General features: G+C 43.8%; 1 protein-coding gene across 1 annotated transcript in view; it reads right to left on the bottom strand.

The window, feature by feature from the left end:
- Positions 1-16,464, bottom strand: part of LOC144803687 (uncharacterized) — a 381,476-nt gene that overhangs the window by 93,014 nt on the left and 271,998 nt on the right. Inside the window, exons 16-17 of the mRNA XM_078671874.1 lie at positions 11,027-11,140; positions 2,986-3,099 (exon numbers count right to left, since the gene is read on the bottom strand). Coding sequence (XP_078528000.1) covers positions 2,986-3,099; positions 11,027-11,140 — 228 coding nt within the window. The remainder of the gene's footprint in view (positions 1-2,985; positions 3,100-11,026; positions 11,141-16,464) is intronic.

The raw sequence follows: 16,464 nt of genomic DNA, 5'->3' as shown, positions 1-16,464 counted from the left end.
TTCGCAGTTCTCCATTGGAATCAATGACGAAACCCGACACCAAAAGACACCTATGCACCCGGCTTCCCTGGGTGTGGTAACACGAGTACTCCGGTGCTCCATGGGTCTTGACTCTCGAAGTGTCCTAGTCTAAAGGGTTCCATCTTAGTTCGCCTCTAGTGTCCTTATTCTTTAAAATTGTAACTTGTTTGTTTCCCATAGAAAGTCAAGGGTGATTCGCGGCTGTGTTTTGACACTGCACGCGTCCCCCGTGGGTCTCCTGCGTCCCTACCTTGGGTGGTTCCTGGTTGCCCCAGCAGTTCTACAGGCCCTAGGCCTGCTTTCTAACCCTCACGTGGTTCTTATACCACTATTTTAGTATATGGTTTGTGAGGCCCCTAGGGCATAACGTATACTGTGCAACTTATCGTATGCGAATTAACCCCCAGATTCATCAAAGTCCCATTTTGCGAGTCCTTAATAGCGATTCATAAGGAATCGCTATTAAGGACTTGCAAAACGGGATTCATGTAGGAATCGCAAAATGAATTGCGATTCCTACATCTTCCTTATTTGCGATTAGCAATTTGCTAATCGCAAATAAGGATGCAATTTCAAGAGTGCCAGGGGTGTCCAAAGGACACCCTATAGCACCCCTGAAAAGCAAATTTACACATGTGTTGCGCACACACATGTCCAAAGGATATGTGTGTGTGTAACATGCAACAGAGAAAAATGCACTAAAGTGCTTTATTCTACTTTTTTCGCTATTTACCACGAAGTCAGACTTCGTGGTAAATAGCGGCCAGAAATTGCGAATTCGCAATTTGAAATTGGTTAATGAATTGCATTTAAGGAATCTCAAATAGAGATTCCTTAAATGCAATTTCTCGCAAATATACGATTTCGCTAATAGCGATTTTTGCATTTGGGATGATGAATCCCAAATGCAAAAATTGCGCTTGCAAAGGGCCAGATTCTCAGAATCTGGCCCTTTGCGAGCGCAATTGCCTTTCATGAATCTACCTGTAAGGTCCTTGAATTGTACTTTTACCTCTGACCTCATAAAGAGACCAGAGGGGTTTTGTTTAGAATAAATACATATATATTGGATATATACCTTGTGTGGTGAGCTTTCATTTAATCATTCAAGAGATTATAGACTGGTAAAACAACTTGCTTAACTCGCCTCGAAGTCATAGCCTGAAGGCTGCTCTCCACAGCTACCACTAGGATAGCTTTCTATAAGGTTGACTTTAAACCTACCATCAATAAGGGTCGTTTGGACTGGTGCAAGGTGCACACTAGAATAGTGGACATCATATGCCAGGCCAACTTCTCACAATGGAGTAGACGGTGTTTTACCCAGTCCATGGTCTACGGTTGTAAACACAAGTACGCTGAGACTCTGCAGCCAGCTAAGGCACAGAAGTCCATTCCAGCCCACACATTCTCCCATCACCTGCTTTACCTGAGCAGGCACTTGCAGACTCTGTGCACCTGCACTCCTTATATTATGAAGGGTGCTTGCTCCCACTTCACAGCAGTGTCAAATTCCAAAAAGCAGTAGGTACTCAGGCAGAGTTCCATGTCTTATGGCTACAGTCTTTTTTAGTTTCTAAAGTTATGGTTTAGATTGGTTCTGGGGTTTAGGGCATGGGTTTCTATTGGCTATAGGGCCCAAGCGTTCCAGGTACACTTGCTACTCACAATACCTCTCCTAAGAATAAGGCAAGATAAGATTCATAGGGTAAATTTCATGATTATTTTCTACTACATACCCACTACAAAGACTCACCAACACGCCACAACAATTTCATCCTGATTGCATTTCTGACATATTTAAATAGTAATGTATCCATATTCACACACCCTATCCTACAACTCTACCCATCTTCCTACAATCGTGTTCCTACTCTACCACACACTCCTAGTCATTCTCTTTTCACACTCCTGTCCCGACTAACAACTATAATCCTGCTTTCCCACTCCACTCACTCACTACTCACCTATACCTAAGTACCACGACTAATACAACTCCTCCTATTTCACATATCCATTCTCCACCCACCCCACTCTACTACCACCTTCTATCCCTTCCTACCCTCTTCTCCTACCAATCTTCCTCCCAAGGCAGCATCCCCAAATTATAACACTCCAACACAACTTTATCACAATTCACAACTGCCTTTTCTAACTTTCCTAACCTTTTCCTCTACTCACCCCACTCATCTCCTACAACAAATGTGAAATCGAATACTATCTCACCTCTTCATAAGCCTTCTTTCCCCAAACAATCTCTCAATCTCCCCTACACTATCCACATATTACCAGCGACTGACTGTGCCACATCTGAGAGTCGGAAAGGGGAAAGAAAACAGATGAAGGCTGCAAGGCAGCCCACTCCCAAACAGCAATTTTACTAGTGGGACACTTTTGCTTGTTAAATGTGTCCTGTTGCTCCTGCACAAGGTAAATCTGAGCATGGGAGCACTGGCCGACTTACAATTTATTGGAGAAAAAAGGCTTTTCTGCTGAACTTCTTGATTGCTTTTACCCCTTTCATTGTTATCAGTGCATTTTTAGTCAATTAAATATGACTAAGATGTTTAAATAATTGCATTAGATACGTTTACTTGAACTGTGGATAGCTCTTCTAATCCATGTTCATAAAATGTTCCTTTTTCTATATGTTTTTACATTCAAATGCATTCGAACATTCGAAAATAAAAATGCAGATTTGAATGCGCTTTCTTGACAAGAGACTAGTTGATATCATAACATTCAAATTGTTCACAATTTGTTCCAAAGTAGCCCTTGCCTTTTATTTCTGTTGATACCCAGGTGAGTACTTAGGTACACGGTGCTCCTCCATCACATGAGCATATTAAATTTGTGTGCATCCAATTATTCGTATACTCGAGTGGACCAGAGGTCAGTATTTCTCTGTGTTTTGGTATTTAAAGCTTGAAACATGCCTTGAAGTTCCTGCAGCTAAATGCTCACCTTTGGTCTCGTCACTGGTTGATTTTCCAATTGTGATTCTGGCAAACTAGCGCTTTCCCCTTGACTTCCATCACCTGAGGCATGAGAAGTCGGGTAAGAGTGTTTTCTTGATCGCTGTGGAGAGAAATAATACTTGAGATTTTATAGAACCCAACATCTAACACTTCTCATGAGTAACCAAGTTACTGATGGATTGATTCTCTATGTTTAGAATTTTTTGTTACAATGTGATCCAGCTGAAGCCTTATTAGTAAACGGTATGCTGACCGAGTCTGAGGTTACTGTAATGAATTTACGACCTGATCCCAATTTTGCTTACCATTCTATCACCAGGGCAGGACACAGTAGACAATGAGTATGCTCCTTGTTTACTTAATAGGAAGTGTATTCCTATTCCCCATGTTTGTAGTGCTGCTTCTTTGTCCAATACCAACACTGTATATAGTCAAATCTGACAGGAGAGATTTGAGCACAACCCTTAGTCAGGGGTCTTGGCTAAGCCTCTTCCAACCCACTGGAGTCCAACCCACTCCATAATCCCAGCTCCCATGAGATATTCATTTATGGAAGTGCAAAAGCAACTGTCCTGTGCAAGAATACAATGTCAAGAGTTCCAGAAATACATGCAAGACTGTTTTAGAGCAGCAGATAGAACCAGCTACTCTTACATTTGGTGGTGAAGCAAGGCAGTTAGGGAATAATGTTGGGAGTTCCTTTGAGGCAGTGATTCCACTCTCAACAACCCAACTATCAACTAATCAAAGAAACAAAGAAGAAGGACCTAGCAGAGTGCATAGGCAACAGCTCAAAAAGGAGAGAAGAAATATTTACATTCATAAAAGACTTAATCTCTCCAACCTCCAACACCAACTGCATTATCCCCTCGCAGGAAATATGTGACAACCTCTCAGACTTCTTCAACGACAAAATCAAAACCATACACAACAACTTCGACCATCAACCAAACCCCTACACCATCGCCAACACCCTCCAATCAAACACCCACGGCAAAACCCAGATGGCCTGGCAAACATTTGCCACGTAAGAAACAGCCAGCATCATGAGAGCAGTCCACTCCGGGGGGCCCTCTGACCCCTGCCCCCCCCCCCACATCTACAACATGGAAGCCGATCCCATTAGCGAAGCCCTCACCTGCATCATGAACACTCCTATAACTACCGAGATGTTCTTGGATTTCTGGAAATATGCAATTGTCCACACACTGCTCAAGAAACCCTATGCAGACTACAAGCAAATAGCAAACTACCACCCTATCTCCTTTCTACCCTACCTGGCCAAATATCTACATGACCCCACTGGCTGAACTCATCATATCATACAACATCAACATGCTCTCCTCTGCAGACGAGACCTAGATGATACACTCCTGATCAAATAAAACCCCCACCACAACAACCAACTTCGCCACATGCATGACCGCTGTAACCAGATGGATGAAAACAAACTGCCTTAAGTTCAACACGTCAAAGCGGAAGTAGTGACCTTCTGAAAGAAAACATCCCCTTGGGACTCCACCAAAGCAAGAAATCTGGGAAACATTATAGAAGACAAGCTCGATATGATGGCCAAAGTAGACGCAGTGACTTCCCCCTGATTGCACATCCTCAAGATGATAAGAAGTATCGTCAAATGGCTTCCTAAGAACACCAAGAAAACAGTCAGTTAGGCCTTGATCACCAGTAAACTGGATTACGGCAACATGTTGAATGCAGGAATCACCAAGAAGCTAATGAACCGGCTCCAGGCCATTTGAAAGGCCGCAGCGACACGCCTTCACAACCTCCCTTGCCACACCCACATCATCCCACACCTCAGGGAACTACACTGGCTTCCAACCCACAACCGCACTCAATTTAAACTGCTTCCACACACAAACAAAGCACTATACAAAACCGGCCCTGCATACCTAAACAGCTGCATTCACTGTTACACACTGTTACACACTGTTACACACTTCCTAGACACGTCCTTTCAACCGGACTCTCACCGGCAAGCATACCCCACTTCTGCAAAGCCACAGCTGGAGGCTGTGCCATCTCCTATCTCCCCCCAAAAAGAATGGAACGACCTCCCACACCAAATCAGGGCCTCCTCCTGGCTCCTTGAGTTCTGCAAGAAGCTGAAAACATGGCTCTTCAATACACTCCAGGCTCCAGCCGCCTACCGACTTGCTATAGTGCCTGGGTACCCTTACGACTGACAAGCGCGCTATGCAAATAATCATAGCATAACATAACAATTCCGCGTCCAAAGACTACAGAGACACCGTAAGCCAGCTCTGCTGTGCTCTGCTCAGGGCTCACAGATCTCCAGCATTACTGAATGACTGGAGGCCCCTGTGGCTAAGACAAGGAATCTAAACATGTATTTCAACTCAACGACCCTGATAAAAATGCTGAATTTCCGTCGTGTTCTGTCACCCTAGGCAAGAGAGAGGTCACCGTTTTGTAGATTCTTGTTCACCCTATATACTGATGCAAGCTGAGGTTTTCTCACGAATGTTTCCCTTATGGCAACAAAACTTGCAACCCACTGATAGTCACCCCGGGGCGTACAATGGTGCCACAATACCCTTGGTAGGCATGACCACTATGAAAATTGAATTTAAAGGAAGTAGCATGGTTGGAAATATATATATATCACGCAGAAAGTATCCAACTTACTGGGGTGGAGGTACAAGAGAGCACTAGGTATTAATTTAGACCCCAACAGCCCAGACCAACTCCTATTAGTAGATCCTTCAGTAGGGGGCACTGAAGAATGTAATGATTTTCCCAAAGTCTTTACTGACAAGATAGGGCTGCTTAAAAACTACCAACACTCCATTAAGCTCAAAACCAATGCCAAACCAGTGACTCATAAAGCCAAGCCCATACCACACATGATGCAGCCACCCTTACAATTAATCATAGCATAACATAGCAATTCCGTGTCCGAAGACTACAGAGACACCTTTGTAGTGTAGTTCCTATATTCCCAATAGGCTCTGCGCATTGGAATAATATATACTGTAGTTTAGACGTAGGACTGAGGTCGATTAGGTCTCTAGCTAGCTCAGAGGTCACTAGAAACTTTCTCGAATTCACAAGAAGGGATTCGTTTCTGACAACCGCATAAACATGACAACTTTTGTTTCCCAAGAATAAGAAATCAATCTCTAGAATCGCGGAAACAATAGATAACTATTTTACTCAGTTAATCATCAATCGTTTCACCAGAGGTGCTGAGAAAATAGAGAGAGAGGCGTTTTCAATAAAAAGTATTTATTGAACAGTCTTCTTTCTCATGCATAAGAAATGTACTGCTACAATAGTAATACTGGTTATAAAGTACAAGGCATATAATACGAACAGTATTATAAAGTGGAACTGTAAAAGCATGATATGGTTTCTAAGCCATAAATTGCCTAAAACAGATCAAATACATACAGTGATAAAATGACTAAAAGTACTCAACTGGTGCTTCTAAAATACGCCTACCCCGGTGTACCTAACCTAAGTCTAGTACGAGGGAAGAAGTAAGTGAGGAGTAGTTTTAGGTCTAGTATTTCTCTGTCAAGAATCTATCCAAGAATTCTCTTAAGGGACTAATCCGCTCCGTACCTTGGTTTAGAATGAAGGAGGTCTTGTATCTCTCTCTCAGGACTTGATTTCCCAACAACCCGCAAGGATAGGCTGGAAACACTGGAGCTGGATTTCTCGGCAAGAGAAAAGACAGAGTCTCTCAGTGCGTCGGCTGGAGGGTCGGCTTCCTTCAGCGCTTGCTGCTGCAGGGCTTCGGCCAAGTAGTTAGTCGATCTGCTCCAAACCACTGTGTGTTTGTCTGGGCAAATGTAGGCATATTTATACCTTGCAGGTGCCGAGTTTGACGTATGATTGGACTGATTAACGTCACTCAAAGGCTTAATTCCTTGAAAACTCCATGAGTTCTTGAATAAATTAATATTCAAGCAGGGGGAAGTCCCTAGCTGCTGAAGGCGGGTTTTTCCAAGAAATCGTGTGGATTCTCGGAACTTAGTGGAAGTAGCCATGCCGTATTTGGGCTACAAGGCTCAGTCTAAATATGGTAATGATTTATATGCCTATATAAGGATTGGCTAATGTATACCTATATAAGGGCATGAATCGGGAAAATGTATACTAGGGTCCTAGATTCATTTACAACACCTTACGCCAGCTCTGCTAAGAGCTCACAGATCTCCAGCATTACTAAATGACTAGAGGCCACTGTGGGTAAGAGAAGTAGTCCCAGCTACAGATTGCAGAGCTCATGGAAGGTAGCAGTGGCAGTGTGGTGGTGCATCTAGGCAAATTCCAAATGAAGGTCTGAGGACTCTGGAATGGAACGCCTTCAGAAGAGGACGAGGTGCCGTTGATCCAACTACGCAATGTTATCTTAAGGATTTTAAGTGCCCCAGCCAAAACATAGCTTAGTGCCCCTATTCATAACACTGTTTTATTTTGTCACCCATTTTCTGCTAATTCAAGCCGGATGATACCAAACAATATTAAATCACATGTTAATGGTTGAGATAGAGAAATAGATGTGAAGATGTGAGATGGAGAGACAGTTCACTTTTCCTTGGCCTCTTGGTAGGTGGGTGCCATGGGTGATTTCCCACTATGCCCAGGCTGTAAAAATACTTTGCAGCTGGTATCTAGTTAGCAGAAATGTAGCAGATGGCTGCAGAACAGGCATAGCTGGTATCCGTTTGTAAAAGCAAGACACTTTGAGGCCTCCCTGCATAAATGGCCTAGAATGCTTGTGTTTCTTGTCAGACTTCTGTTCAGCCACTTTCTCTTCGATGTTTTACTTCATTGGTGGTTTACTCAGGCAGTTGTTGTCCATAGCCTCCAATGCACAGGGCAATCTACCTAGGTGTGGCAATATTTATAAGGTGCCCCAAAACCATAATGGTCTCTTGAACTCCTTATCATGACACAGCCTGAAAGCCTCATCTATCACTACTCTCAATCTTTACAATTCTTGGAATAGAATACAGGTGTAGAAAAGTCAACATCTGACATATCTGCCAATTTATCAGGAAGGATGGGTCTACAACAACACCTACATAGGATTATTAAAGACCCAGATAGCCACTGGTCATTATTTTCTGTCAATAAAGATGTAAATGTAAATGTAAATGTCATGGTACTTATAGTGCGCACTGTCACCAGACGGTCACCTTACAGTGTCGCCTATTCGGCTTCCTGGCGCTGATACTCATACCGCTGTGGAACCCCTCCTGGCTTTCCCTGTGAAGTGTCCACTCCTGGGCACCCCAAGGGTGAAGCCAGGCATCCTTAGCGCTGTTGGGGCCGGTGTGGAGGCTAAGCAAGCTATTGCCCAGAGTTGCAGCGTGGGGCCCGTGATTAGAATAGGCACCGAGGCGAGAATTAACAGGTCCGAGGAAATTGAGCCCGAGACCCCGCCGAGGCGGGAATCGAACCCTGGTCCCTGGCCAGAACTCTGCATCAGGGTCTGCCGCTCTAACCATTGAGCCACACTCCTCCAAGATAATCATTTCAAAAATATATTAGCCAGAAGATGACTGCAAGGTCAAGACTAGGCATGCATGAATGTGCAAAGACATTTCTACGTACGCATACACTGAGCACATTCACACGTCTGTCCTGAGCATGCAGTAACCTTCTCACTAAATCCTGTGAAATGCTGATAATTTTCTCCAAACTCATAAGCACTGCCACACGGAAGGAGATGGTGTGGAAGGTGTTGCAACCAGTCTGAGATCAACGCCAATATGCAAAAGTAGTACAAAAGGGGGTGGTGATGGACGGAGCATCTGAATCAATCAAACACTCAGACCCAGTCAAAAGATCTGGGTTTAATCCATCACCGTTCTTTAGCCCACTCTGCCACCCCAGTTCAGACATGGCTATATGCAAATCAGTCTGACCCTGTGCCTCATGGGAACAGTCCAGCCCGAACTGCCAAGCCATGCCTTCCCTGGACCGGAAACAAGCTTCCGAGGACCGGTTTCTGGCATTCCAGCCGTCTTCAGCCCGGCTTGCTTGAATCCAGTGGCAAAGTGAGCAATGGACTCACCTCTGAGCATACCCTGCCACACTTATGGCGGCCAAAAGCGGTACAAAAGGGGGTGGTGATGGTTGGAGCATCTGAATCAATCAAACACTCACACCCAGTCAAAAGATCTGGGTTTAATCCATCACCGTTCTTTAGCCCACTCTGCCACCCCAGTTCAGACATGGCTATATGCAAATCAGTCTGACCCTGTGCCTCATGGGAACAGTCCAGCCCGAACTGTCATATGCAAAAGTAGGCTGAGACTAGGCACAGAAGTCTATTCCAGATTCTTCCATCACCTGCTTCACCTGAGCAAGCACTTGCAGATTCCGTGCACCTGCCCTTCTTATATTATAAAGGGTACATGCTTCCACTTCGCAGCAGAGTACGCATTGCAGAAAGCTGTAGGTACTCTGACATAGTATCAGGTCTTATGGCTAGAGTCTCTTTTAGTTTTAAAGCTATGGTTTCTATTGGCTCTAGGGTTTAGGGCTTGGGTTTCTATTGGCTCTAGGGCTCAAGGCTCCCATAGGTCCAGATCAAATGATTCCTAGTGCACTTATATGAGCAGAAACCCCGGCCAATTCCCACCCAGGCAAAGTAAACAGGTACACTTGCCACGCACAATAGCTCTCCGAAGAATAAGGCAAGAGAAGACTCGTAGGGTAAATTCCAGGATTATTTTCTACTACACACCCACTACACAGACTCACCACCACACCACAACAATTTTATCCTGATTGCATTTCTGACGTATTTAAATAGACATGTATCTATATTCACAGACTCCTAGCCTGCAACTCCACCCATCTATCCTACATACTCATTCATACACTACGACACTTCATCGTCATTCTCTTATCAAACTTCTACCAAACTAATGACTATGATCCCGCTATCCACCCTACTCACTTTTTACTTAGCTACACCTTAGTACCACGACTAATACAACTGTGCCTTCCTCCTATTTCGCATTTCCATCCCCCACCCACTTCACTCTACTACTCCCTTCTATCCCTTCCTACCCTCTTCTCCTACCAATCTTCCTCCCAAGGCAGCATCCATATACTATAACACTCCAACACACCATTATCACCTATCCTAACATATCTCAACTCACAATTGCCTTTTCTAACTTTCCTAACCTCTTCCTCTACTCACACCACACATCTCCTACAACAAATAAGAAATCTAATAGTATCTCACCTCTTCATAAGCCTTCATTCCCCAAACAATCTCTCAATCTCCCCTACACTATCCACATATTACTAGCCACTGACTGTGCGACATCTGAGAGTCGGAAAGGGGAAAGAAAACAGATGAAGGCTGCAAAGCAGCCCACTCCCAAAAAGCAATTTTACTAGTGGGATACTTTTGCTTGTAAAATGTGTCCTGTTGCTCCTGCACATGGTAAATCTGAGCACGGGAGTGTTGGCCCACTTAAAATGTATTAGAGAAAAAAGGCTTCTCTGGTGAACTCAGAAACATGGCTATAGTGTTTCTTAGGAAGGTGAACTATTGGTTTGTTATTGCTTTTCACTCCTTCATTCTGATCAGTGTATTTTCAGTCCATTAAATATTACTAAGATGTTTAAATAATTCCATTAGATACATTTACTTGAATTGTGGAAAGCTCTTGTAATCCATGTTCATATAATTTTCCTTTTTCTATATGTTATTGCATTCGAATGCAAAATAAAAATGCATATATGAATGCACTTACTTGACAAGAGACTGGTTGATATCATAACATTCAAATTGTAGACAATCTATTCCAAAGTAACCCTTTCCTTTTATTTCTGTTGATACCCAGGTGAGTACTTAGATACACGGTGCTCCTCCATCACATGAGCATATGAAATTTGTTTGCATCCAATTAGTCGTATACTCGAGTGGACCAGAGGTCAGTATTTCTCTGTGTTTTGGTATTTAAAGCTTGAAACATGCCTTGAAGCTCCTGCAGCTAAATGCTCACCTTTGGTCTCGTCACTGGTTGATCTTCCAATTGTGATTCTGGCAAACTAGAGCTTTCCCCTTGACTTCCATCACCTGAGGCATGAGCAGTCGGGTAAGAGTGTTTTCTTGATCGCTGTGGAGAAAAATAATACTTGAGATTTTAAAGAAACCAACATCTAACACTTCTCATGAGTAATCAAGTTACTGATGGATTGAGTCTCTATGTTTAGAATTTTTAGTTACAATGTGATCCAGCTGAAGCCTGATTAGTAAACGGTATGTTGACCGAGTCAGAGGTTACTGTAATGAATTTACGACCTGCTCCCAATTTTGCTTACCATTCTATCACCAGGGCAGGACACGGTAGACAATGAGTATACTCCTTGTTTACTCAATAGGAAGTGTACTCCTATTCCCCATGTTTGTAGTGCTGCTTCTTTGTCCAATACCAACACTGTATATAGTCAAATCTGACAGGAGAGATTTGAGCACAACCCTTAGTCAGGGGTCTTGGCTAAGCCTCTTCCAATCCACTGGAGTCCAACCCACTCCATAATCCCAGCTGCCAGGAGATATTCATTTATGGAAGTGCAAAAGCAACTGTCCTGTTCAAGAATACACTGTCAAGAATTCCAGAAGTACATGCAAGACTGTTTGGAGCAGCAGATAGAACCAGCTACTGGTTTTGGTGGTGAAGCAAGGCAGCTAGGGAATAATGTTGGGAGTTCCTTTGAGGCAGTGATTCCACTCTCAACAACCCAACTATCAACTAATCAAAGAAACAAAGAAGAAGGACCTAGCAGAGTGCATAGGCAACAGCTCAAACAGGAGAGAAGAAATATTTACATTCATAAAAGACATCATCTCTCCAACCCCCAACACCAACTGCATTATCCACTCGCAGGAAATATGTGACAACCTCTCAGACTTCTTCAACGACAAAATCAAAACCATAACACAACAACTTCGACCGTCAACCAAACCTCTACACCATCGCCAACACCCTCCAATCAAACACCCACGGCAAAACCCAGATGGCCTGGCAAACATTTGCCATGTAAGAAACAGCCAGCCTCATGAGAGCAGTCCACTCCGGGGCACCCTCTGACCCCTGCCCCCACCACATCTACAACATGGGAGCCGATCCCATTAGCGAAGCCCTCACCTGCATTATGAACACTCCTATCACTACCGAGATGTTCTTGGATATCTGGAAATATGCAATTGTCAACACACTGCTCAAGAACACCTCTGCTGACTACAAGCGGCTAGCAAACTACCACCCTATCTCCTATTTACCCTACCCGGTCAAATATCTACCTGACTCCACTGGCTGAACTCATCAGATCATACAACATCAACATGCTCTCCTATGCAGATGAGACCCAGATAATACTCTCCTGATCAAATAAAACACTCACCACAAAAACCAACTTCGCTACATGCATGACCGCTGTAACCAGATGGATGGAAACAAACTGCCTTAAGCTCAAGACGGACAAAGCGGAAGTAGTGATCTTCGGAAAGAAACCATACAATTGGGACTCCACCAAAGCAAGAAATCTGGGAATCATTATAGAAGACAAGCTCGATATGATGGCCAAAGTAGATGAAGTGACTTCCCACTGATTGCTCATCCTCAAGATGCTAAGAAGCATCTTCAAATGGCTTCCTGAGAACACCAAGAAAACAGTCAGTCAGGCCTTGATCACCAGTAAACTGGATTACGGCAACATGCTAAATGCAGGAATCACCAAGAAGCTAATGAACCGGCTCCAGGCCATTCGAAAGGCCGCAGCGACACGCGTAAACAACCTCCCTTGCCACACCCACATCATCCCGCACCTCAGGGAACTACACTGGCTTCCAACCCACAACCGCACCCAATTTAAACTGCTTCCACACACAAACAAAGCACTATACAAAACCGGCCCTGCATGCCTTAACAGCTGGATTCACTGTTACACACTTCCTAGACACGTCCTTTCAACCAGACTCTCACCGGCAAGCATACTCCACTTCTGCAAAGCCACAGCTGGAGGCTGTGCCATCTCCTAGCTCTCCTCCAAAGAATGTAACAACCTCCCACACTAAATCAGTGCCTCCTACTGGCTTCTTCAGTTCGGCAAGAAGCTGAAAACCTGGGTCTTCAATACACTCCAGGCTCCAGCCGCCTTCCGACTTACTTTAGCGCGTGGGTACCCCTACAACTGAAAAGCGCACGATACAATTAATCCTAGCATAACATAAGAATTCTGCGTCCGAAGACTACAGAGACACCTTAAGCCAGCTCTGCTGTGCTCTGCTCAGAGCTCACAGATCTCCAGCATTACTGAATGACTAGAGCCCCCTGTGGCTAAGAGAAGGAATCTAAACATGTATTTCAACTGAACGACCCTGATAAAAATGCTGTATTTCCGGCGTGTACTGTCCCCCTAGACAAGAGAGATGTCATGGTTTTTGTAGATTCTTGTTCACCCTATACACCGATGCAAGCTGAGGTTTTCTCAAGAATGTTTCCCTTAGGGCAACAAAACTTACAACTTACTGATATTCATCCCAGGGGGTACAATGGTGCCCCAATACCCTTGGTAGGCATGACCACTATGAAAATTGAATTTAAAGGGAGAAGCACGGTTGTGAAGATATATATCACGCAGAAAGGATCCAACTTACTGGGGTGGAGGTACCAGAGAGAGCTAGGTATTAAGTTAGACCCCAACAGCCCAGACCAAGTCCTATTCGTAGATCCTTCCGTAGGGGGCACTGAAGAATGTAATGATTTTCCCAAAGTATTTGCTGACAAGATAGGGCTGCTTAAAAATTACCAACACTCCATTAAGCTCAAAACCAATGCCAAACCAGTGACTCATAAAGCCAGGCCCATACCACACATGATGCAGGCACCCCTACAACATAGAAATTCCGAGTCCGAAGACTACAGAGACACCTTAAGCCAGCTCTGCTGTGCTCTGATAAGAGCTCACAGATCTCCAGCATTACTGAATGACTAGAGGCCCCTGTGCCTAAGAGAAGTAGTCCCAGCTACATATTGCAGAGCTCATGGAAGGTAGCAGTGGCAGTGTGGTTGTGCATCTAGGCAATTTCCAAATAAAGGTCTGAGGAATCTGGAATGGAACGCCTTCAGAAGAGGACGAGGTGCCGTTGATCCAACTGTGCAATGTTATCTTAAGGATTTTAGGTGCCCCAGCCAAAACATAGCTCAGGGCACCTATTCATAACACAGTTTTATTTTGTCACCCATTTTCTGCTAATTCAAGCCGGACGATACCAAACAATATTAAATCATATGTTAATGGTTGAGATAGAGAAATAGATGTGAAGATGTGAGATGGAGAGACAGTTCACTAGGGTGCTTGTGTTTCTCGACAGACTTCTGTTCAGCCACTTTCTCTTCGATGTTTCACTTCACTGATGGTTTACTCAGACAGTTGCTGTCCACAGCCTCCAATGCATAGGGCAATCTACCTAGGTGTTGAGGATTCCGTGTGGGGTTTTGGAGTGTACAAGAAAAGGTGGCGCCTATGCTGGTAGTGGTTAGTAAAGGTAAAGAGAACAAGATAAGAACGGTGCACCAAGGTCAGAGGAGACCCAAAAAAACCCTGTGTAGGTTGACAAGGGCCCAGCCAAATAGATAAAACACAAATCCTGTGCACACGTTATGATGAGTTAATCATACAGGTTTTTTTCCCTTATATACGAAAACCTATCGAGCGTAAGTCATAGTAATGAGACAAGGTAGACACATGTAGATAGTTTCTTTTTTGATGTATTGGGCCCTCCTGTTCTGGAGGGGTGATTTCAAAACAAAACAACTTAACCAGCCGACACATGTTTCGTCAAACGAGCCGATAGGTCGTGACTCTTCAGGGCTGAAGTAAAAATAAATGACACACCTTGTCCCTATCCATTCCTACACGGAATCCTCAGCACTTTGATCCAAGAAAGGCAGCCACAGCGGCATCACAACTTATACCAAGTAAAATCTCGATCTATTCAAAGAATGGATAGGGACAAGGTAGCTTTCGAACTCTTCGACAATCTTGCAAAAGGTATCCGCACCACGACACCCTCCACAAGTGCAAACCCCCAACGCAAAGAAAGTCTGAAAGAAAAATTCATTAAATTAGAAAGGCTCAAAAAAACAGAGAACTCACGATGGTGGGACAGTGCCTTACTCAAGCAGTATATCAGGCTAACTTGTGTCCCAAGAGGACTTCGCTCACAGATATTCCCTACATTTGATGACATTGATGATGATCTACTAAGAAAATGGATCTAATAGAGAACGCTGAATGCAAGGTCACCAAATTGCAAACAGAGATCACTGATCTGGAGAAAGAAATTGAGGCCTTAGATCTCAAGGATGCAACAGAAACAAGCATTTGCAATGCAATAGGTCTCCCAGCATTAAAGTTTGAGTTACTGGCATTGTAAATGACAATGCTTTGCATTACAAAAAAATGTACTTTGCAATTGGTATATAAACATTGTTTGGGAATGGTTAGCTGTTGCTTATGCTAAACTAAGTTGGCAGTAATATAGAGTGCTAGTCTTGCTTGTTATAAGCATGCTGATTTAAAGCGCTCTGATACCTGCGGGTAAAGTTTGCGATATATAAAAGTGAAAACTAATAAATAAATAAAAAACAGCCTACCTGTACCACGTCCGTTCTTATGACAGAAGCATGCACAAAGAGAGAAGGGATAGAGGTGTGCATAAACAAGGAAGCAGGGACGTGCACACATGAAACAATGGAAGCGCAGAGGTACGCATAAACGTGGGCACAGGGAGGCAGAGGGATGCACACAAGAGAAGCTGAGAGGTGCAAGCGGGGATGGGGAGGCACATGGATGCGCACAGCACGAAGGAGACAGGGGGTGTACAGGTGCACAGAGGAATGCATAGGAAGGCGCAGAGGTGCACAGAGCGAGAGGCAGAGAGGAGTGCACACAAGCGAGGCTAAGAGGCTACAGCATGTTGACAAAAAAAAACTCACAAAAACAACCCACAAGCGAGGTAAACAGTCTCCGACACCATGATACTAGGAATGAGACATGGTGGTAAAGGATGTTTTTAAGGCGATGCCGGACCTTCTAAAGGATACATGGAAAGTACAGTCCTACAGAATGACGCCACTTGGCACTGTAAATTAAAAATTAAAAAATCCACTGAGCTACAGTGCATTTGAGCAAGCGGGGCAGCAGTACAGCAAATGGGACCATCCGAGCCTTCAAACAAATGTAAAAAAAATATATATATGATACGGTCTGTTTTTTTTAGGGGCAACAGCACAAAGATGTTAATTTGTTTTTATAATTGATCGATTCAGTTATCAATGAAAATGCAATTTCAGATATTGAAGCCAACAAACTTATAAAGCCTGAACCAGTTGATAATGCAATGTATTCAAAGTTTCTTTCAAGTCTAAGGAGA

This window comes from Lissotriton helveticus, chromosome 1_2 (assembly GCF_964261635.1).
Source record: "Lissotriton helveticus chromosome 1_2, aLisHel1.1, whole genome shotgun sequence".
In the NCBI taxonomy this organism is placed as follows: domain Eukaryota; kingdom Metazoa; phylum Chordata; class Amphibia; order Caudata; family Salamandridae; genus Lissotriton; species Lissotriton helveticus.
Note: the sequence above shows the minus strand (reverse complement) of the source record. Positions and strands in the feature narration are given on the sequence as shown.